This window comes from Gymnogyps californianus, chromosome Z (genome assembly GCF_018139145.2).
Source record: "Gymnogyps californianus isolate 813 chromosome Z, ASM1813914v2, whole genome shotgun sequence".
NCBI classification, from domain to species: Eukaryota; Metazoa; Chordata; class Aves; order Accipitriformes; family Cathartidae; genus Gymnogyps; species Gymnogyps californianus.
In genome coordinates this window covers 58,341,961-58,367,310 of record NC_059500.1, presented here as the reverse complement: position 1 = coordinate 58,367,310, position 25,350 = coordinate 58,341,961, and the positions used below count along the sequence as shown (strand labels likewise).

At 37.6% G+C, this 25,350-nt stretch overlaps 1 protein-coding gene across 1 annotated transcript; it reads right to left on the bottom strand.

Annotated features, from left to right (window-relative positions):
- Window positions 1–24,879, bottom strand: AGGF1 (angiogenic factor with G-patch and FHA domains 1). The gene is made up of 14 exons (XM_050913363.1): window positions 24,709–24,879; window positions 23,353–23,449; window positions 22,676–22,881; window positions 21,703–21,849; window positions 19,563–19,751; window positions 10,695–11,049; window positions 8,968–9,079; window positions 7,648–7,699; window positions 5,354–5,455; window positions 4,831–4,996; window positions 3,355–3,437; window positions 2,200–2,327; window positions 1,166–1,265; window positions 1–344 (listed from the first exon to the last, which is right to left on the bottom strand). The coding sequence occupies exons 1-14, from the start codon at window positions 24,877–24,879 to the stop codon at window positions 144–146; spliced, it is 2,109 nt and encodes a 702-aa protein (XP_050769320.1). The 3' UTR covers window positions 1–143.
- Between the last annotated feature and the right edge of the window lie 471 nt (window positions 24,880–25,350).

The window sequence follows — 25,350 nt, the reverse complement described above, 5'->3', positions numbered from 1 at the left end:
TAGAGTTAATCTTGTATATTTTTTTCCACAACTGTATTTTACATGTCACCAAACTTCTGCTTTAGCAAAAGAAAAAAGAATAAAAATAAATTCTCTCCCAACTATTTACACACAGGAATTACCCTGCTGTGGGACCAGATACTTTACTCTACGGTCCCTCTAACCCAAGGCGTAATCTTAGGTGTGTCCCTTTGTGATTTAGGTTCTTGGAAGTTTTCAGCAAACCTTTCTCTTGCTTTATCCCAGTTCTTTTTATTCTTGCTCTGGATGATCTGAACATCTTCAATTGAGGCTGGTCTACTGGTACCCAAACCTGCATGCGTCTTATGTAACTGAAGGTGGATCTGTCAAATACATTAAATATTGTTGTAATTGCAAGTTAGGTATACTAAATACTTTAAATGATATTTTATAATACTAATTCCACCCCCCTCCCCAAGTGCTTCTCTTTAAGGCTCTAATATACCTAGATCGTACATGGACATCTAAAGTACTGTTAAAATGATGCGTCAAATCACCACCACTAGAACAATGACCTAGAGTGCTGAATGATGTCACCTGCCACTAACATTACTGTGAAATACTCCTCACTGACCACTGTGCTGGGCAGTTTGACAACAAACAGTATGGTGTGGCTCTGAGCAGCACTACTGCCAAAAGACAACACATCTCTGGTGACAAAAATGGGGCTAACGTGGCTGGCAGAGGCCCAGAACATGGTGGCTACAGTGACTTCAGCCAGCTTTTCCTCTCATGGCCTGTCATCTGGCTGGATTTTTCTGCTACATCAGCCTCAGAGAAAGCGAAGAATTTCACCATAAGCCCATCTTGAATTCACATCACTTAAAATGATTTCAATCTTCCTCCAGACTTTGTATTCAAGTATTAATTCAATGGCTAGAAGCTGTCCATCTTCCCTTGCTCAGTTTCCTAACAAACACAGACATTACTGGCATTTTCTACTGAAGGGATAAAATTATTGAAAAATTTCACAGTACTTCATTAATCAAGTAAAAAATGATTTGAGATTAGTCCTACTGAGATTATTCCTTCCTAACCAGGATTTTGAAATGTTTCAAGTGAGTAGTGGCTTACAATTAGACACTTTTCGCTGCAAATAGATTTTTATGCCTTTTTGCTCCAAGTAAAAACCAGAAAGACCTACCGGATCCTTCATACCACCACCATCCTTGCCCAGGCCTTCCCCCTTCTTCCATCCCATCTTCTCCAACATTTTATGTCCTTTGTTGCTGTTGCTGATTTCACTTTGAAGAAAGTTTAAGGTAACTGATAAGCAAGAGTTAATACAGAGTATGCTCTCTACCCAAATACTGAAGGACAGAAATGTGCATGCATATGCTGCCCTAGAAACCAGGACTCAACTACTACGCTGTTCCTACTTCCATCAAGAGCTATCCAGAAGACCCTAGTGCTACCTTTTGCAAGTTCTTCCATGAGTATCTTCTGTTACCAAAGCTATTCCAAGCCTCTGATCAATACCAACTTTCTTAAAACTCCTCCTGAACTACTTGCTTATAGGAGTTAAGAGATACAGCATGGGTGGGTGGGAATTGACTGCACTAGGGAAAAGGCTGTATCACTACCTCACCACCAAATCATCCTAACGCACATATTTCATTGTCTCACACTTCCTTTTACTAACTTACAAGCACCTACAAGTTCATGTTTCTTAAAAAACCCACCCCAACTACAACTACAGAAGCAAAAGAATAATTGAAGATTAAAGTGTCATTTAAGAGGTATATAAATGCATGTCCTATGATAGGCTGCATATTGACAGTGAAAGAAACTGCAGGTGAAAAATTTGCATGTGTACTATCACTGGGACTGGATAGGAAAAATAGAAATTGAGGCACTTGAAAAATAGACAATACTGAAGGTGTCAGTAGTGCAGCTGGGGAGTTCCTTGATTTTTTGAGTTGGCAAGGAAGTGATCTAAGCATCCTTACTGCCAAGTTGAATTCTGTATGGAAGGTGAGGAGTTAATACAAAGAGCATGTGAACTGGGAAGTGAGAATAGCTTACTATTTTCTAGCTCTCCTAACTTGTTATATACAGGTAATTAATAATCTAACAAACTGTATCCTAGTAACTAATTGATACTTACTTTATCATCATTTTTTAAGATTCACTAGAAGGGACACGGAGGATTCCTCCCCACCCCCCAAACAAACTTACATATGAACAGAAGCTGGACTATCATCTCTCTGGAAGGCTCCTTCACTTCCAATAGTCTCTCTGCGTTTTCCTGCTCTATCTTTGTACTTTGGATTCTTCACTGCTTTGTTGTCTTCATACTCTGTGTTCTTTATAAGCAGATTAAATTCCATCAAGACAAAGAAAGTGGGCTTTAAATTCTTTATTTTTGATAACTTAACTGCTTCCCTCCAAAAGTAAGGCAGCTTCAGCCTATTTCATTAATTCTAAATCTTATAACAAAAAACTATAGTTTTCATTTAGTAGTTTCTTACCTTACAGCCATTACCTTGTAAGGTATGTTAGTGCCATCATCACATAATAATGTAATATTGCCAAATTCATTAATTTCACAGAGGCTGTAAATAAATTAACAGATTCTCTTGAATTGTCTCTTGGTATGAAGAATCAATCTCTCCATATTAAGCAGAAAACCATATGGACATACCACTGGCTTTTTGTTTAAACATTTAGCCTGTTCCTCAGCAACTATTTCTTCAGAATAGATGACAGAACTAAGCACATGTATAGATTCCGTATCGGTATTATTTTGGTAGCTGAAGAAGTTGAGAGAAATGATGGCATTCTGTTTTCTACACGAATACTTACACCAAGTACTAGATGTAACTCCATAGTTAAAATAATCTCTAAAACAGAAGTAACTTGAATACTTATATACTATATTGCCTGTACATTCATGTTGGCATTCTTCTATGGCAAAGTGGACTTAAAACTTAAAAAATTTCCCTCTTCCTTCCATCATTTTTTCAGTTGCTCATTATTTTTCCTTTCCAAATAAATGATAGCACTGCAATTTAGTGCAAACTTAATTTGCAGAAATAAAAACAGAAATGTCTTAAGAAATCTTAACCTAAAAAGGATGAGGAATCTTGTACACATTGGAACAGATCTTCTTTTCCTGAACTTTTAACAGAACTGTCATGCCCTGTTACATCATCTCTCCCTGTAGAGGTTTGTAAATAATCATTATTTAGTGTACAAAAGACAAGCTTGAGTTGAACTACCAAGCTCAAGTTTGAGTGTATTTGAAAACTTTCCTTATTCACTGAAGTCTATGGCTTAAAATAGGAATCACAAAGTAGATGTAGACTTCAAACACTTCTACTGTAAACTCACCTGTAAACCATATTTTACCCGTATTTGTTTTAATGCTTTTCTTCTGACTAACTCTCTCTCTTCTTTGCTAAGTGCTGGGCAAACTAAAAGGAAGAACACAGGATTGAATTTCTAATCAATAATGTAACAATGTTTTGAAACATAAGACAACTGTGAGAATTTTTCTTCTAACATTATTACACATAGACACACTATCCTGGTTTCGGCTGGGATAGAGTTAATTTTCTTCTTAGTAGCTGGTACAGTGCTGTGTTTTGGATTTAGTGTGAGAATAATGTTGATAACACGCTGATGTTTTAGTTGTTGCTAAGTAGCGCTTATCTTAAGCCAAGGACTTTGCAGTTTCCCATGCTTTACCAGCAAGCAGGTGTGTAAGAAGCTGGGAGGGAGCATAGCCGGGACAGCTGATCCGAACTAGCCAAAGGGGTATTCCATACCATGGAATGTCATGCCCAGTATATAAACGGGGAGGGGGGAGTTGGTCGGGAGGGGCGGATTGCTGCTCTGCCAACAGTCAGTGGGTGGTGAGCAATTACATTGTGCATCACTTGTATTTCCTTGGGTTTATTTCTCTTTTTTTTGTTATATTCCTTTTCATTACGATTATTATATTATTATTCTTAGTGAGTATATTTTATTTTACTTTAGTTATTAAACTGTTCTTGTCTCAACCCACGCGTTTTACTTCTCCCTCCCTCCCCCCCCCCCCCCCCCAATTCTTCTCCCCGTCCCACTGGGAGTGGGGAGCGGTGAGCAGCTGTGTGGTGCTTAGTTGCTGGCTGGGGTCAAAGCACGACACACCTATACTTGCAAGTCTACTACCCCATCCAGGAGGAGCAAGGAGTATGGATAGGGGAGGCTGCAACAGCAGCTCATCAGCCCGTGGTGGTATAGTGGTGAGCATAGCTGCCTTCCAAGTAGTTGACCCAGGTTTTTAGAGGGGGGAGAAGAAAAAAAAAAAACAACCAAAAAACCAAAGAAGAAAAACCAGTGATGCACAATGCAGTTGCTCACCACCCACTGACCGATGCCCAAGCAGCGATCCGCCCCTCGCGGCCAACTGCCCCCTGTTTATATACTGAGCATGACGTTCTATGGTATGGAATATCCCTTTGGCTAGTTCGGGTCAGCTGCCCCGGCTATGCTCCCTCCCAGCTTCTTGCACACCTGCTTGCTGGCAGAGCATGGGGAACTGAAAAATCCTTAAGTGCTACTTAGCAACAACTAAAACATCAGTGTGTTATCAACATTATTCTGACACTAAATCCAAAACAGAGCACTGTACCAGCTATTAAGAAGAAAATTAACTCTATCCCAGCTGAAACCAGGACACACACATACCAAGAAAATACATCATTATGTATTGAAGAACTATTCCCAGTTGACAAGAAAATTTTAAGAAAACTGAAGTAATTATTATGTTTATAAAGTAAAGAGCCATAATAAAAAAACATATCCCGTGATAACATGACTAACCAGAAGATTCCTTTTTCCTGTCTAGGCGAAGATGTGCTCTGACTTGTCCTGGTTCACATCCATCACAGGTATCACTGCCAGGATGTATATGAAAAGAAAGCACAGTTTCACCAATCTTCACTTCATCTCCATGCTCCAAGATGTAGGGATCACATTTTGTTTTAGGCTACAGCAAAAGAAAGTTTTGGCAGCCATGTTAATTAGTTACTAATGAAGGGCACGAACTCTATTTCAGGAATACTGCTCAAAATTCAGTAATTCACTTTGGTCTCACAAATGCAGGCAAGTATTTAACTACAGTGGGTATTTCACTCTAGGAACTGCAACCATAGTAGATTTTTCCAATAGAAACCAAACATGAAGTATTTTAAGTGGCCCTAAAACCAGAAGAGAACAAAGGAAGAGACTAATGTATGAAAGAAGCCATACAATGATGTTGTTAGTGATTTGCCCTAACATATTTAAAGTGATCACATGACTAGTTTTCTGCAACGTACACAGCATTATAACAACAGGTACTCACCTGGAGAATCTGATTTCCATTAACAACTGTTCCATTCTGACTGCCTTGATCCACAAGAACATAATTTTGCAAATCGTGGTCAAAATATACTTCTGCATGGAACTGATAAATAGAAGCCTAAGTGAAATGTTCATATTAAGCAAATACTTCACAATTTATATGCTAATTTAAAGTAAGATTTCAGAATATTTGAGGTCTTTTAAATGAGTGGCTCTGCTACTCTAAGTTAATAGAGTATTCCACACCTTATGATTTCATCCCTGTGAAATATAAATGAACGCACCACAAAAGCATGAGCTAAAGTATACTATTAATAACATAACTATTTTGATCATAAACTAATTCAGTACTGAAAAAGTATACACTTCCAATGCGGCAAGTATGCTTTACTTAAAGGACTGCAAGATTCAGTAATATAGCATTTTTAACTGTTCTTATAAATAAAAAGCTTTCTTCTTATAAGGTATGTTACAGCACTCAATTTTTTCTCTTTCAATTAAAAAAAAAAAAATCTAATCTGATTCTACAGCCTCAGGTTACTTGGTCTTTCATATCTGAAATAGCTCCCCAAATGCCATGCTTTTGTAAATTTCATGTAATTCACCTTCACCTGCATCTTAATGCCCAGGACACAATGACTAGCCATCATTTGCTGTCCCTTTTATATCCTTTCTGATATTGAGCCTAACAATCTAATTTTTTTGTTTGTTTTGTTGTTGCAATTCTATATAGGTATTGCTCCCAAGCCCACACAGAACAGAGAAAACACAACTCCTGGCCAAACTCAAAGATATACGCTACCTCCAAAAATCGCCACTAAGCCAACCAAAATATCAACTTCTGCAGCCTACTAAGACTTCCACTAAAAACCAGAAGTCTAAAAATGTGACTGTTTCAAATTTGACAAGCAAAGATACCTTTTGCTATAGTGGAAAAAACCCTCAAGAGTCAATCTGGGAACAAAGTATTCATTTAAAACCAATTCTCATCTTTGAGCAACAGCACTTGCTACATTCAGTAATAAAAAAATATCAAAACAATGTTTTGTAGATTGGCTAGCATTTATAACAGGAATACTCCCATAATGGTGGAGACTGACCAGCTCATTCAATAGATAATTTAATTTCTAACCTCTGTTTTATTGACTAGGATGAACCCAAACTTCTTCTAAAGACGCTAAATCTGCAGGGTGTAGCATTGTTTTTTTAAATCTCACTTTACACTCAAGAAAAGCAAATGCCAAAGTGGTCCACAGCTACTAACTATGAATAGTGAGGAAAACAAACTGGTAGTTAACTTTTTGTTTCTACAGATATGTCATTTATCTTCCTGCCTTTGACTCCTTATCTGTAAAGTGAAATAACTTCTTATAAAAACAGTCAGGTACCCGTGAAGTACTAAAATGGTAACATTATAGAAAAATAAAAGCCTTTTGGCTTCTTTATGCACCCAATTTGAAAAACATGCCTGAAAAGTCATTAATAGCAGGGAAAGATTTGCTCTGGAAATTGTTCAGTATGAAATATGGTACGTGGCTGATTAATCAGAACTATGATCTGTAACAGACATAGTAAAGCATATTTCAGATACTTGCATTTGCAGATGTTTTTATAATTTTTTTTTGTTTCGTTTCGATGACATGTCTGTGTCAATCTACATTTTCTTTTATTAGGAGTGCTGTATTTATGGTCTGTGTTAAAGTAGTTAGCAAAACAGAGCACATAATTTATCTTTAATCTTTCTTAACCAGAAGAAAAATTTTCCATTACAATCTGTCACCAAAAGAAATTCTGTTAAATTTTCAAACTCGCTGTACCTCACTTCCATATTTATACAGTTGCCTTGAACAAAAATAAAATAAAACCTGTTGCTCTGAGCTCAACTGCAAGGACTGGATTACTTTATGACAAAGTTCTAACTAGCTGACATCAATATTTTATATAACATTAGTACTTAACAGAGTAGTAAGTTTTCTTCAAGTTCAATAACTAACAAATTCAAGATTCAAAGTATGATTTTTTTACTGTGCATTACACTGTGGATTAGTAAAACTCCAATTTGAAAAAATATTTAGCTTTTCTAGACCTTGAAATCATACTGCTGTTCGTGTTAAATTCCCATTCAGTAAAATACTCTGGTTTCCTTTTTCTAACTTCAAATGTGGCTAAACCCACATCTCATTCTCAAAGTTCTTTAAAAAAATTAACGTAAGATTTTGCAAAATTTAAAGCTGTAAAATCTAAAGCTTCATTCATACACTGATCTGCCTTTCAGCAGACAGGAACAAGAGTTACCTTACTGACTCCAACTTCAGGAATCTGAAGTGTGTGTCCAACATCTTTTTCTCTGGAAAGGCAAGTTGATACATAAATCACAACAAAGTAGAAATAGGTCTAGTAAGTGGCTTAAAAAAAGGTGTATTTCAGTTGTACCTTAATACCATGTTTCTCTTCTCAGCTATTAGGGAGCTTTACAGATGTAAAACACTGTGTTGCTATATACACAATGTAAAGACTTGCTTCAGGTCCCTTCTTCCATCTATAAACTATACACAGTAGGCAATGAATATATGATAAAGCTCTACTGTTAAATTTTTACCTATAAACCTGACATTTCTATCTGAACTTTTATACTCATACAAGGCCTTTAAATAATAGTCTGAACTCTGCATCCTTGAGGCTCTTCAGTGCATCTTGGCATCAGTCTTCAATGCTGAAGTTGAATTCCTGGTAGCGTTAGGCAGGTAATACAAGCAATGAAAGAGTAATCTGTATAGATTTTTTTTTTTTTTGGTCAAAAACACTGCAGCAGGAGGAAGGGATTTGTGTATTAGTTTCTTACACTAGGGGATGAAGAAGCAATGCAGCTAGCAAAGGACCTATATGCAAAGTGCAAGCAGAATTGTCATCTGTTAATCTTCACACACATGTACCTAGAAAACTCCAGCTGTAACAGCAAATCAAAACACATCTATCAGCATTAGATAAAAGCAGCTGAAAAGGGGTGAGGTTTTCAGTAAGCATGGAAGAAAGCATTAATTCATCATTAAATTCCCATCCCATCATCATCCACAATGAACAAACCAGATTTATTTTTTTTTTTTTTTTAATATTAGAACTGGAAGAATGCATACAGGCTAGCACAAACCCCAACTTATTTAAAAATGATGAACCAACCCTACTGGAATTTGAATGTGTGAGGAAGTCCAGGATATAGTTCCTTGTGATCCTGAACTTCTGAATTGTGTTCTTCCATTTCTGAAAAAGTTACCTTACTGGCCCAGAAAAAAAGTTTACTTACTTTCTAGAAAACAACATTTTTCAAAGAATGACTTGCAGCTATGCTGCCATTAGGACTCAGACACAAGATCAAGTTATCACTAACAAATTTGCATGATTGCTGAGCTACATTAACCGCGTATGCTGTTACCACAGCAAGCATGACATTACGTGACACAACTTATATTTCTTACTGTGGGCTAACCTAACTCAGAGTACCTCACAACTGCTGCACACTAGGAGGACAAGCATGAAGAGTGGGGACAAGCAATCCTGAGTGGCTTTCAAAGCAAGGTACAGTTTCAGATATATATAACAAATTCCATTCAGTGTTACCTTCCAATTGTAGCAGGTTTCACAGCTGTGATAATATAAAGTGATCCAGTCTGTAGAACTGGTGATCTTATTACAATTACTCTGATACAAGGAGGCCAGATCTTTTCTTCATCTATAATTATAAAAAAAATAAATATTGTTACTACCAACAAATTACAGTTTTACCGCTATAGTCCATAGCTTTCAAACAACTGATATACATTCAGCCATCATCTGGCTAAATCATATGTGACTTTCAGAAAAAGAAATGTATAAGCACATCTGAGAGAAAACTTTGATGAGACTACCGTTTCAAAGGCTTTCTGACTGCACACTAAAGTATTAAAAATGTTTTCCTAATTCTGGTTATTTACACGTGCACAACTGTTTAGTTACAGCAATAAAATATAAATACATTCACAGAATCTACTAGCATACTATAAATTTATGGACCATCAGTCATAACAGATTAGAATACAATTTTACTTTGAGAAAAGGCAGCACCTTTTTGTTCACCACATCATGAACGTAATGCATATAGAGCTTTATATTTGATAATTTCTATGTCAAATGTATTTTGACTACTTTTTACTCTTATTAGCACTATGCACCAATACAGATAAGAAAAAATAATAGATAAGCCTACAGATGAATATGCTTTTTGCCTCAGTATCTGTTAAGTAATTATATTTAACAGCTGTATGAATTCTGTTCTTGGATGTACACTTGCATAAACAGTCTCCAATGATCTCAGCCAGGAATAGACATGGTAAGATGGGAAGACAGTAGCTGAAAAGGTACTAGGAGGAGAGAAACTGTCTCCAGTTTTTATTACTCCAGCATTACTGCAGAATTGATTATTAGAAAACAGTAAGACAAGGAAATTTAATCTGAAAGCCTGATGGTAGCAAGCACATTTTGAATGGGATTAATCACTCAGAATCTGAGTAGTTTATGTAGAGTAATGAAAACAGAAGAAACAAACTGTGAGCAGGGCACAGGCTGCAGTACAGGCTTCTATAGGTTGTATTTCATTCTGTGATTTGGAATATCCTTTGCATATACATAGTTCCAATTGGTTGCATTAAGCTTTTCACAGGTTACTCTTTTTTTTTTTTTTTTGTTTGGTTTGTTTGCAAGAGACCATTCAATTCTTGAGGTCTTAAGGACCTAGGAGAACACTTTCTTTGGTACAAAATAGTATACAGGTTTCCTCTCTATACCTATTTCTTACATGTTGCCACTGGAATACACACAAAATAGGATTTCAAATAGTACTGAGTACTCCACATTCATCGTTTTCACCACAGTGGACTCAACTTACATTGAATTATAAGTGATTGTTTATGAACAGTATCAGAAATATTATACATTAATTGAAGAGAGTTAATACACAGAATTACTGTGAGTTCTGTATTAGAACCCCTATTTTAGCAATAGACTTTCTTTTCTCCTGTCACTATCCTAATCTAAACAAATCTTATTCTGCCACTGAGGTTTCTACACAAGCACGGGACGTTATGCCCCTAAACAGTTTTTACAAAAACACCACTACTTCTGGCTACTGTGCAAGTAACGAGAAGGAAACAAGTACTGGTAACATACAGCACTTTTTAATTCAAAGTATCTCAAGTCACATGCTTTTATATATTTTTTTTTAATTATCCAAACTGTTTTATTGTAGTTTGTTCTTAATGGGCTCCTGGAAAAATACAGTAATATCATACATAAAAGCCACAATAATTCACCTTCATTTTCTGAGTCTTCTGAATCAGCAGTTTCTTCACTTGTTACTTCATCCTCACTGCTGTAGGCTTCGCATTCAGAATCTGTAATTTCACCTTCTTCTGGTTCACTCTCTGTGTCTGCTGTTCTACTGTCATCTGTATATGCTGCAGTATCTGGTGTACTTTTGCGTGAATGTGAATTTATACTGTCTGTAGAAATTGATTCTTTGGCTGTCAGGCTGTTTCGTGGTTTTGTGTCCATTTTAGTCTTCTTTCTTATATTTGGAGACTCTTCTTCTTCAGTAGAACTTAATTGCTCAGTAGTGGAAAAGCAATTCAGACTGTTAGATGATTTCTGCTCTTCTGTGTCCAAATCCTGGAGGGGAGTTATAGAATGTTACATTCTTTACAGATTGAGTTATTTTAAAGTCTGCTATCAGCCTGGAAGTAAATTCTTCACTAGGAAGAATTATTTTTACAACTATAATGGTTAAATTTCCAGAAAGTTTTGCGCATGCAGTCAACAGCACATTTCAGTAGACACATTTTCACATCCTAGCAGACATGACTGAGACCATCTTCTATTTGGGAAAGTATGACTGCACTCCTCTTCTAAACTTCGCTTATTCCTTCCTCTTTTCTCACACAAAACTTAAGATCCTTGTCCTCACTTTCAAACTTGTATATTTTCCAGTTTTGCTTTTATGACACTTACTTCTGTCCCTCTCTCACTCAATCGTGCAACTTGTTTAAAAGTTCTTTAATTGATCTTCATCATATCTTCCTCCTGTTTTTGTCTTCTCATTTTTTTCCACAATGGTTCAGAATATCTGGAATGCCCACCCATGCTCGCCTAACGACCTGTTCTTCCGCCTTTCAAAACTGCAACTTTAACAAAGCCTTTCATCAAGATACAGTAGAGAACTTAAGTTTAATTTATGCTATGTGCAACAGTTCTATTGAGAATCCATTTGTACTGCAACAAATTTCTCCATTGAATACCAGACCGATTAGATCATTGCAGGTTCTTCCATTGCCACTTGATTTCATCAGCAGAAAAAAGACCATCAACATTTTTTTACTTGAGAATCTAAAGTTTCATATTAATTTTGCCAGAGTACCTTGAAAATGTAATTCTCAATCTAGTAGCCCTGACGACCATCTTAAAAGAAAAAAAAGAAAAAAAGAAAAAGGAAAAAAAAGAAAAAGAAAAAAAAAAGAAAAAATAAAAAAGGAAAAAAGAAAACAATGAACACAAACGGCTTTAAGAGATAAATAAAAAAAAAATTTCTCGGATTTTAAGTTACTTGCCATCTTGGATTCAGAATGAATGCATTCAATTGCCCTGAATTGTACCAAATATGGCAACACAGCAGTTAAAATAAAAAAAATCCTTGACTTTTTTCAGTAAGCTTTTGTATAGAGCATTTTACAGTTCAAGATACATGAAATAATATGAATGTTAACATCATGGAAATTAAAGCACTTTTCAAAATTGTAAAAACTCATCAGTGGCACAGCTATAAGACAAACACAAGAATTCCTCTCAGCCCAGCAGTCAAGCTGTTGGATAGGACCTTGCAGTGTACTTTTGAAACACTTTCAATAAGACAGCAGATTCTCAGGAATAATCAGCAAATTTTAAAAGACCTCATGCTTTAACTGAAGGACCATTGGTAAGATTTCTCTGTAATGCACCAGCCCTCCTCCCTGAATCCTCTAAGTATTGGAACTAGGAAGGAACAGGATCACAAGGTCACTGCCTAATGTTGTTTATTTTAAATAAGAGATGTAGTAATCCTGCCAAAAGTAAGACTACACAGTTCATACGTGTCAGACACATTAATTCCATTAGAAATCTTTTTGGCAAATCTGATTTTTGCTTTTATGAATAATCTTTTCCAGTGTACTTATCTTTGTCTATACTTACGTTTGGTATGGATATTAGATCAATACCTGACATACCAAGGTGCTCTGCAATCCTAAATGTATTTCTTCCCATAATACTGTGAGCTACCAAATATTTACTAATCTAATCTGAAAACAGAGAAACTAAATGGTCTGCTCAAATCACAACTGAGGCAAAGCAACAGATGACTGCGATGCACTGATGCCCAAGTATAATGCTCCAACCACTCAGCTCTTTCTCCACAGTGATTCAGTGATACTCATTTTTGGCATCACTTCAGATATTCTAAATTAGAAAATAAAAAGGTGCTGTTTCAAAGCCTGGCTACTAAAGAGTAGGCTCTCTGTTCTGGGTTGAAAACAGGGATTTTAAAAAACACTTTTATAGACAGACCAAGGATTCTGTACATACATTCTGCCAATATGACCATTAAGCCTGTTCTCAGCAGTTTCTGTATTTTTTCCACTATTACTAAAATCAACTGTTAAGAAAGCAAATAAACTAAACAGTTAAGTACTGATAAAAATGTAACCTTCGCATTTACAAAATTGAGGATTTTAAAACTGCATTCCTAAAGAATACGGATTTTGAGCAGTTTATGATTTCACAGATCTGTATTAAAATACATGTCTTGACAATGCCTAAACATTAAGCCTGGGGATGCTGAATGTATTCTGATAGCATTTGAGCGGGTATTTAATTGTGCTGAAGAAGTCCTTTTCCATTATATATGACTACTAGTACTAACACAGAACCTATGTAGCATGTATTAAAGTGTAACTACGCAAACTGCAGCTAATCCCTTGCCTCCATATAGCCGCTGCTTAAAAACCAGGAACCGGCAGTAAACACAATATTCAGTAAGTATCATCCCGAATGACCTAACAAATACTAGCAATGCACTTCATTTCTTAATGGCAGGATATTTAACTCTTCATCCCAAACTCATGATACAACACACAAAGTATGCAAGTACGTGCTCATTATAACCATGTTGGTTACACCAGGATATTAGGCACATGTTCCTTTGTGTGTTGCTTTGCCCAATATATCTAAATAGTCAGTAGACCTACCCCAACAGTCATATGTTGGATATGGATTGCCTCTATGTGATTCAGCTTTGAAAACTTTGTATCTACTGGGTATCACCACATGATCTCTGGCTTTTCTCTCACTAAGCATGAGTAAAGGTGAGAGGTGGGATGAATCTGATCCATAATAAACTATTTCTTAACTACAGGGTTGACTCGGTTCATATTTCTGCATCCCTGACAAAGACAGCCAAAGCTACAAGTGAAATCAGGATTTTTATGTATCCCATGAGGAGTGATCTTATAAGAATTACAAATCATGGTCATGTGACTGGAACTGATGGTTTTGCTTTATAAAGAATAGGCCACAAACTACTGATTACAACGACCTTCTGAAGTGTAGATTGGCCTACTTATAAAATATACATGAATGATCATAGTCACTGAAGTGTTTTTAATGAAACGTTCAAAATATTTTAAGCATTTAACTGTACTTTTTGCTTTACTGTGACAGAGCAAGACATTTTGTCTTTCAAAACTTCACATTTTTCTGTATTATGCCTGATCAACACACACGTTCATGCAACTCTTCAGCATGCTTACATATTAGAACTTAAAAATTATTGTGAGCATAATTAGCTTAATTCTAAGAAATGCATTGTTTAAACTATTGTTTTCTAAATCAATTTGTTTTATACGACACACACAAATATGTACAAATACAACTTTTCAGAAATGTGTAGTCTGTTGCTTCTTTGTTGGCTAGAATTTCAGTAAGTGACTTAATGCAATCATGGGTACTCAACGCTCTTATCTAAAGGGCTGAATATTAGATCTTTAGCACTGACTCTCTCAATCTGAAATTAATCTGAAATTCAGTATTTTACTAAAGAAACATTTTCAAACAGTTTAAAATAGCTCTTTCACTCAGATGACTAAGCTTCCACTTGCTAGCACCATTTCACAAGTACTTCAGTTACTGTCTTCCACCCTACATAATACTTGAATTTCCAATGCAAAAAATCTAATTAAAAGCCAGAAAAAGAGTAAAGCTCTTCCTATATCATAAAGAAGCCATTTTAATACACCAGAGAACAGCTCTGAAATACAGGAAACATAAATTTGCCTTACTTAAAGAACGCGTAGTTTGTTTAGTCAGGACACACTATGTTAATAAAGTGATGTTAAATATGTCTCTTCCCAAATATTCTCGAATGCCATCAAAGTTTTCTTCAGATGTTTTACTTATACAGTCTTTCAAATATATTTCAAAGTTACTTTGTAGATGAACTGATTTTGATCAAATAGCTTCACAAAAATTATTAATTCCTTTAGGAAAATAGGTATCTAAACATCAACTACTAGATATTGTTTTTCCTTTAATAACAATATCAAGGTTAAAGGTAAACATCCATGGACTAATGTGTTTGGTGTCTCAACTCTACCTTTACCAGAAGCTGCCAATCCAAAAGAAGAAATCTTCAGATTAGCCATGGTTTCTGTCAACTGACGTACCTAAAGATGGGACGAATATCAGCAAAAAGTAAACTACACGTGATAAAAAAAAATAAAAATCACTGCTTCAAGAGTTCTGTGGGAAATGGTACTACAAAAGCCTTGTCTCTTCTACAGAAGTAGCTAGGATGCGTCTATAATGGAAAAGAATATGGCAGAAGTTAATTTTGAGCACCACACTGAAATAAAATTTATTAGACAGTATTTTAAGAATAAACTGTAAAAATAATTTCTGAAAAAAAATGGCATATGTCAGATCCTGCATGTAAATTTTGCTATGTATTGCTAACGGCCCCAATCCAGCAAGTAGAACTACATGATCACTATTGCACACAGCCTATTCTCCAACCTGTATGGAAGCACTGGATCTAGATATTGGTCCAGGGATCACGTTATCATTTATAGCACCTTGTGGTTTGGTTTTTTTTTAAACTTTTCCAAATTTACTTATTTAAAGGTTGTTCTTATACAGGAGATAATATGGTATTTCTTGCCCCACTTTTTTTTTTTTAGCACTACAAAAAGAAATCATAACTGTACTATATGCCTGAAAGTTCCAAAGTGTTCCATCGATTCTTTTATGCGAGCTGCACAGAGGCTATCTAATACGTCATCCTGGCAAATAAAATTCCTGATCATCTATTAAAAGCAAGCATGTGGGCAACATGCTTAGTTTCACAAGTCAAAATAAAACTATTTGTAATATAGAAGTTTGGTGACTGAAAAGAAATGATCTCTTTAAAGAAAGTTCTTGTATAAATGAGGAATATTCCTCAGGAGAGACTAAGCACGTGAGTTCCTCTCCACTGTTTTTTTTTTTTTTTTGCAATTAGAAGTACATTCATTTTAGCAGATGCTCACAGTATTTTCTTGTTTGGTAATTCAGCTTGTTAAAAATACAATAATATTTTAACAGATTAATTTTATTCTTTAGATTCTCAGATTTATATTGCTTTTTCAAGAATGCTGCAGTATTTGTGGAGAATACACTTGCCATTTCTGTAGTGTTAAGCATCCCAACTTACTACTTATAAATAGGTACTATATGTAAGACAGCTGAGCACATCAAATTCTTCACAATAGCTACAAACTAAACCGCAACTAAAAAACCCTCCTGTGACCAGAAACAGAAAGTTAACAGATTGGCCCAGTTATGATCTTTTTTAGATTTAACAGATATTAACTTTGGTTTAAATAGAATAAGTCATTCAAAAATCACATGTAATTTTTTGTAAAAACTATGTAACTACCAGTACCATCTATGTAGAAATATTTACTGTGATAATCTACACATGCAGCTGCTAAATTTCCTTATTTCTTGTATTTGGTAACTTTTAAGTAATACTAAATATCAATATCTATCAATACTTGTTTACATTTAATCCTTTAACTGAAAAAGAGAGAAAACAAGTTTAACAAGTGTTTCATGTACTTGAGGTTCTATAACTACTGCTCACTGTCTTCCCCCGCTTCACAGGCATATTCTTATAAACCACCTCATCTTCATCCAGGAATAAAAAAAGTTCAGGGGGTGTATGACATATTCCCAGAATTAGGCCCTGGTATTGCTTTATTTACCACTATTAGTGGTCTGCAGGTCAGGCAATAAACCAAACCATTCTCCTACTCGCACTGGCTGTAGAAAAAGAAGGTCGAGTAAAACCTACGTTGGTCAACAAATTAGGTAATGTTTGGAGGCATTTTTCAGGCTAGCAGCACAATTTAATAATCAACTGGGAAAAGCAATAATGAAGTACTAATCTTCAAAATGATTGTTGCAACTTGAATAATTTAATTGGTATTCAGGGACAGAGATATTTTAACTTTGTATTTTTTTTTGTCAAGAGTGGAAGAGGGAATGGAAGGAAAAGGGAGAAAGCTTGGCATAAGTGTGCACGAAAGCATTTCAATACACAACACTTCAACTACAAAGTTCTACTTAAAACCAGACATTTTTGGTTTTGTTTTAGGATGTACATAATACAATAACTAGCATGAACTAATTAGTGCCTTTACGAATACCACACTAAACTGGACAACAATAATATTGTCAAGAAATACCAGGTATCTATGAACTGGATTGTGCAGCTTATAACTATTTTTTCAGTTTTATAACAGAAAAATCTATAATCTTTTATTCTAATAAATCTTAATCTTTTATACTAATGTAACATATTTTCTTTTTTAAACTAATGAACAGATTTCTTACATGATTAAGAACCACACAACAAGAATAAGGTATTTTAACTCAGCTACATAAAACATGACAGTAAGGTGCTTTGTTTTTTCTAAATCTAAGAGTGTATTTACATAGAAGTGTACTGACAAAAAGGCATTGTTTTCTTTTTGAAGTTTAAAGTGGAGAGTAATTGTTTTAAGTTTCACTTTGTATTCTCCCTTTTTTGTTTTAAAAAACCAGAAAAGGCCTTGATTCTTACTATGACACTAACCTTCACTTACTGTTCACAGATGCAAAGATCTGTGCACTACAGAATATGTTTTAAATGTTTTTCTTCTTATCTTGTTGGTCAAACACATTAATTCACAAATAAAGCAAAGTACTCAGTTCACTATCAATAAAACACATCAGAAAAAGTGGATGTTTACCTCCTACCTTGTGACTGTGCAAGCTTCACACAAAAGATGTGTTAACAAGACCATCTTTATAGAAATATTTTATCACTATAAAACAAGCTAAAGACAAGTAGCTATTTCTAGCACAATCAGATGACAGAATCGGATTGTGATGCAATCCTATAAAGTAGTGAATATTATTTGCTAGGTCAGAGCTATATATGCCACAGAACTTCCATAAATACACTTGTTGATTTAGGTCAATACATAACAGTTCATCACAGAACTAAATTTAAGAGATTTATGATAATATGCACTATATAAGAACTATATGATAAAGGCTTATTCCTACAAGCTTTCCATGATGCTTTCCTGACACTTGATGAATAAAGTTCTGTATTAGCAATGCCTTTTGAGAGTGGCAGAATGCTAATTCAGCAGTTGCACACAGCATGCCCAGAACTTGGATGCTGGTAAAACTCCTAGCTTCAACTGCATTAGCTCTTCTCTCTTAAGTCTAAAGGATCGTTATACTTAGTGTTGCTAAGTATTCACCTCAAACTTTCAGAACGGAATGGTTCACATGAAGTTTTCTCAAAGAGTAGAAATTCCCACATTAGCCACAATCTATTTATAAAATCTGTAATCGATCAACTACCACTATCCATTTAACCCACCTTCACTGGTTCTTAATGTGAACAGTTTTCATTTTCAACTCTTTCAGAAGACCTCACTCCTGAGACAAAATTTTTAAACTCTGTACTGATGCTACATAACTATCATGTAAGAGTACCTGTACACTAACATAATTATTTCAGATTTCAACCAATCAGCTTGAGTGAGGCCTACATAATGCAATGGTTAAAGCAATAGCTTTAAAAAATGCAAACTAAGGAGACTGCAAACTAAAGGAATCAATACATTCAATTAAATCTTAATAAAACAAATTTGCAGAATAGGACTATACAAATTTGATTCAACATCAATAATAGTGTTCATTAAGAAAATGCTTCTTGAGGTTTAATAGCTGTGTTACAATAGAACTTCTGGTGTTTAGGAGCGAGTAATGTTTTTCAAGGCAGTCACCATGTACTATATGGTATGCTTTCTTAGTACTCAGAAAAACAACAGAAAGGAAGTTATGTTTTTTATGACTTAAAATACAAGTTAATTACAACGAGCATTTATGAAGACGTACAGCTTATCCACACACTATGGACAAAAAAAAATGTATTGACCAAATAAAATATCAATAGGAGAGCATAATATGCAAAGAATTAGAACTTCACAGACATTTCATCAATCCCAAATGATAGTACAGATACAGTAAAATGTCAATGGAATGAGCTTTGGAATACAGAATCACAGAGAAGGGGTGGGAGAGGTGTGTGCGTTTTCAAAACCTTCAGTCATTTTTTGATTCATCATGTGAATTTAAAAAAAAAAAACCAAACAAAAAACCAACAACAAAAAAACACCAGCCAAAACCAAGACACTGAGGTAACACCGAATTTCTGATGTAAATCCAGCCCACACAGTACCCTGAATTCATTCTAGTGTGCTTGCTAATCAGAGAGCTTCACTGACACTCAATTTTAGAGATCTAGCCAGTTGTATTGTAATAAAATAACATTGAAACAGTGAGGGGATCCAAGTTTAAAGTTTCATCCTTAATCACTCAATGGGAAAATTATCTGAACAGTAACTACATGGTAGCAACCTGCCTTTATATAGCTTAGAGATGTTTGAATCCTTCAGAAAATAAGCACACATCCTCCACATAAAACCAAACCCCACAACCCATAAATTGCACCATGAAAAGAAAACAGGTTTTGCATTTTCTGTCAGTTCTGAAGTTACCTTATACTCATTTGCAGTAATCCACTCTGGTTCTTTTCTCTTCTTTTTCCCTTTTTTATCCTTGGTGTGGTGAGTACCAGAGGCCTGATAAGACTGCAGATCCACTCGTGAATGAAACTGGTATCGGCCGCTTTCCACATCACAGTAGTAATAAATTCCAGTTGCTGGATCATAATACAGTTGATTTTCCTTTATAAGAAACATAAAGAACAATGTTATCATCACTTCAATAAATACATTGTTCAAAGAAACACCTAGTTAATAAAGAACCACATACTAAGTTTAAAAAAAATACTCAAAGCCACTCAAAGATACTCAAGCCACTCAAACAATTGTGGTGGCTTGACCCTAGCTGGCTACCAGTTGCCCATCCAGCTGCTCTCTCAATCCCCCTCAACAGGACTGGGGGAGAAAATAAGATGAAAAGCTCATAGGTCAAGATAAAGACAGGGAGATCACCATCATGGGCAAGCCAGATTTGACTTGGTGAAAATAAATTTAATTTATTGCCAGTTAAAAGAGCACTGGAAGATGAGGAACAAAGACAAAACACCTCTCCCTGCCCCTTTTTTCCCAAGCTCTACCTTACTCCTTCATTCCCAAATCCTCTACCTCTCTTCCCCCTGCCCAAGTGGCACAGGGAGATGAGGAGTGGGAGGCTGTGGTCAGTTTCTCTCTGCTGCTGCTTCCCCCTCACACTTTCCCGCTGCCCAGCATGGGTCTTTCCCATGGGTTGCAGTCCTTCAAGAACTGCTCCAGTGTGGGTCCTCCACAGGCCACAGCTCCTGCCAGGGGAACCTGCTCTGGCATGGGCTCTCCACAGGCCACAGCTTCTTAAGGAGCTGCTCTGGTGCGGGGCCCTCCATGGACTGCAGTGTGAATATCTGCTCCAGTGTGGCCCTCTTCCATGGACTGCAGGGAATTGCCTGCTCCGGTGCTTGGAGAACCCCCTCCCGCTCCTTCTTCTTTTGGCATTTGCAGGGTTGCTTTTCACACTCCCACCCCCTCCACCCACCCCTACACACTCCACTGTGCAGCGTTTTGCCCTTCCTTAAACATGCTTTCACAGAGGCACCACCAGCTTCTCTGATGGGCTCAGCTGTGTCCTGCAGCGGAACCAGCCGTGTCCAGGCAGCCCCTGACCTCTTCTCACAGAGGCCGCCTCTGCAGCCCCTGGCCCCACTACCAAAACCTTGCCAGTAAACCCAATACAAGAACATTTCCTGTAATTCAGAACAGTTACTGAGCAAGAAAATATATTCTTTTGTGTAATTGTACCATAAACTGTAATGTATAGCCCCAAACATTTATGTATCTAACTATATCCACAAACTATATCAAAAGCAATGGTATCATTTAAGACTTGAAAAATTAAGTCCAGAAGTGTCCCTGAAAACAAGTAGTTTTGTGTACCACATACACTTTCTTTTTTTAAATTGAGTTGAATGTAATGCTGCAAACAAAACCTCTGTTTTCAGCACAGTAGTTCCACTGGGATTTGTGACAGTGTATATATCTATCTATATATGCATGTATATATACACATACCTCATAGGACAAAAAGAAAATCTCCCCCAAAGCTCTCTTATGAGAAACGTATAGCAGAATTTAACCATTATGAACTTTTGATCCACCATCTGACATCTTTTTTTAAAGAAGTATTTTGTTTCCTGTAACATCAAACTACTTGGCAACAGTACTCAAGTAGAAGTAGAAATATTTTGTGTATTTTCTCTCAATATGCTTTTCACTGTGGAGAAGCCACTGACTCAGTTCAGCAATGTCTTTTTCTAAACAAGTCATCTTTTAGCTCAAGCTTTTAATTTTGAAAGAGTTACAGAGCAGCTTTATAGTATAAAACTCCTAAAATGCCAGGCAAGTTAAAGATCTAGGAGACATCAAAAGAACTGAATGAAAATCTAAGTTTATATCTTAGCCTGCTATATTTAATTTGATTGAAATAATTCAACAACTAATTAACAACTAATTCACAACTAATTCCATTACTATTTGTCTTCAGTAACATGTTTTTCAAATCATAAAGTCAGCTTGGATCTTAGTTCTTTGCTCACATCAACTTTTATTACTAGAACTTTTGCAATAGAGAAAAAATGCCAAGGGTTTTGAAAACAATTCTTACCGAATTATAGTAGAATCCAGTGCTATGGTCATAATACAATCCTGTATTTTCATCGTAAATAAATCCGGTTTGTGAAACAGCAGCTTCTGCAGCAGCTCTCAAGCTCTCTGCCAAAGAACCCTCTGGTACTGAAGTATCTTCTGCTTCCTGATACCAGAAAGTAAGAAATTAAATTTTGTACTAAAAAGAACCTCCTTGGTTCTTCAGCATTTTACAATGCCTTATTTTAAATAAAACAAATTAGTGCCCTATGGACTTGGATAGTTTCAAGAACCATTAAACAAGAAGGCAAAAATCTAGCTGTAGTTTACTGATAAACTCTTACTGATTTCAATGGCACCAAGACTTCATCCTGTGCCTTTTGTTTTCCCCAACCTTTATTCAAAAGTGGTTCACATCAAAAATATACCCAGTGAATATCTTTCAGTACATTCCTAAAACAGATTTCTGCCCTCCATTCCATTTCAATTGCTAGATGCTAAGGCAGAAAATCAGTTAAGTGAGTGAGATGAAGTGAGTGATCTAAGAGAAGGCTGGATGGCAGAGGAAAAAAAAAACACAACAAAATAAACAAATAAAACCCCCCAACAACTTTCTTCTCATTATATGTTGCCTCCTTGTATCAACAGAGGACAGGGAAAAAGAAGTACACTTTAAGAAGGTCAGCATGGCCATATTGAACATACTCTGCTGATAAAAAACCACCATGCTTCCAGGCTATGTAGGACATACGTTTTAGAATGCGCTTTTTTTTAAAAAAAAAAAACCCAACAAATCTACGAGTATGTTACACTTGGAACACACTACAAAAAGAACTAGTTTCAAACCACAAGGATGTTTGTCTGCTATCATCAGCACCAGACCATCACAAAAAATCATTCCGTACAATGACATCAAGACCAAAAGCACATCTTTTAAATGAAATATTGAGTGCTGACTTTGAAATTGGTAAAACCCCGAACAGTTCTATAACCTGTGAATTCTGGACAAAATTTTCCTCTTCTCCACCGTCAGCAACTTTGGTGCTATCCACCCTTAAAGGAATATTAACACCTGTCTGCGATTCTTCCGCGGAATTATGCTCAGTGCCTTCAGTCCCATGATTGTGCTGCACTGGCAGTTCAGATGCACAATCTTGAGTATCAGTGTGATTGTAATAATTTTCATAGTAGTAATAATCTGCAGGGGAAGAAAACCTAAATGTTGAAGTTGCATAAATTAGCAAAGCAGTATTTTACACAATGCATTTTAAGGATCCTAAATCTTAAACTGCAAATTTATGCATGTAAGTAGTCTAATGAAAATCAATTATTAGGTACTGCCTCTGCTTTGAATTTATTCTACTTGTACTGAACAAATTATGTCGTATTTTAATGTACTTTAAAAATTGGTAAAACATGTATGTGTGTAATGTATGAGATTACTATGTAACAGATTACTATGGCATGAATTCTGCTACAGTCCATGCTACATTTTATCCTGTTCTAAAAGGAACAGCTTGAATAAATAGGAAATGGTCCCAAAGATAATGTCAGTTTACTGAGTTTAATGCAGCTAAGGATACAGACTTGAAGTGTATTTTATATTAAAAAAATTTCAAAATAAGACACTGTTCTAGACACCTGTTTAAGCAATCACCACCCCCTCTACCTGCTTGTGACCACGCAGCATAGTCCTCTGTCTGTACTTCTACGCTAGACGTATCTTTCTCCTTCGTATTATGGATTTCCTTAGTCAGCTCTTCAACCTGAAAGAAAAAAAGCATGTTACAGAACATAATGCTGCATTTTAGGGGTCTACATCAGAAAAGAGTATCAGCCTATTCCACATCCTATAATTCAAACAAAACATAATTGCATCATAGATGTTTCAGTTGATCTTTGTTTGGCAGGAGACAACCTGGCATAATGAAAAATGTAATTTCTGCTCATGAAGGTGTCCCAGTTTCAGCTGGGATAGAGTTAATTCTCTTTGTAGCAGCTGCTACAGTGCTGTGTTTTGGATTTAGTGTGAGAATGGTGTTGATAACACACTGATGTTTTAGTTGTTGCTAAGTAGCACTTATCTTAAGCCAAAGACTTTTCAGTTTCCCATGCTCTGCCAGCAAGCAGGTGTGCAAGAAGCTGGGAGGGAGCATAGCTGGGGCAGCTGACCCGAACTAGCCAAAGGGGTATTCCATATCATAGAACATCATTCCCAGTATATAAACAGGGGGGAGTTGGCCGGGAGGGGTGGATCGCTGCTCCGGCATCAGTCAGCAGGTGGTGAGCAATTGCATTGTGCACCACTGGTTTCTCTTCTTTTTTTTAAAATAATATTTCTATTATTATGTATATTTTTATATATATATATATAATCTTTTTATCATTATATAGTATAATAATAAAGGCAAGGCAAGCACTTGGGGGGAAAAACTTAACCAAGGTTATTTTTAAGATACCCACGCTGAAAAGTTGGATTTCAAGCAATAACCACTGTTCAGTGGTGACAAACTGTGACATTTACAAAACTTCCCCTATTTTGCCATAAGCAGCTGTGGGACAGTTCTTCCACTCCTCCTTTACCTCACCTTGTTTATTAAGCTTCTTTCCTTCTGCTAAATGTAGTTCTTCCTTCTGACTGCGAAACCAGCTTTGTGGCTGAGAAGACGTTATCGTTCTCCCCACCCCCACCCCTTCTCCAGCCAAATGTTGAACGTCGACTCGGGACAGCAAACTCGAGCCGGCGGCAGCAGCAGCAGCCGCCCTTTCTCTGGTCGCTGAAGTCCCGCAGGCCAGGAAAGTCTGGCGGGCTCCAGGAGGCACGGGACCCGCCTGCCCCATGAGCTCAGCCCGGGCGGAGGGGGCAGGCCGGGGGGCCTCGGAAAGTTGGGGGGGGGGGGGAAGGCGAGGGGTACCCGGTCGGGGGTGACGGCAGCGGGGATGCCTGACAGGGCTGGGGCCGGGTGCCGCCCGGCCCGGAGGGGAGAGAGGGTCGGGGGAGCCGGTTCCCGGGGCGGGGGCCTACCTGTCTCCTCAGCGCCTCGCTGTCCTCCCGCGCCTCGCGGTAGAGGCGCTCGGTGCGGCGCAGCCGGCGCTGCGCCCGCTCCAGCTGCCCGCGGCAGGCGCCCAGGTCCGCCTCCAGCGCCGCCACCCGCTCCCGCAGAGCCCGCTGCTCGCCGCCGGGCGGGGAGGCCATGCCCGCCCGCTCCTCAGAGCCCGCCCGCCGGCCGCCACCCGGCGCCTGGGACAAAGCGGCGGCCGCGGCCCCGCCCGCCGACCCCGGCCATGGCGCCCGCCCGGGCGCGAGGGCAGCAATAGTGGGGCGCGCGCCCCCCACCCGCACCCCACGCGCGCGCGAGCTTCGCCCAGCGGCGCCGCTGCACGAAATGTTTCCGCGCGGCGCGCGAAGACCTGCCGGCGGGGCGGGAACGCGACGCAACCCGGAAGGCACCGGGAGAAGCCGGAAGTGACCAGACGGGGAGTGCGCATGCGCTTGGCGCCAGCTTGTGGTTGCCAGGCGACGCGCTGGGGCGGGCAGGGCCCAGGTGCGATGAAAGCGGCTGTGGGCGGGAAGCTCTCGAAGGAGAGCTGTACGTCCTCAGCTGGGGCTGGTGCGGCTCGTGGCAGGGAGGTAGCGTCGGAGAGAAGCTGAGGGATGCCCAGAAAC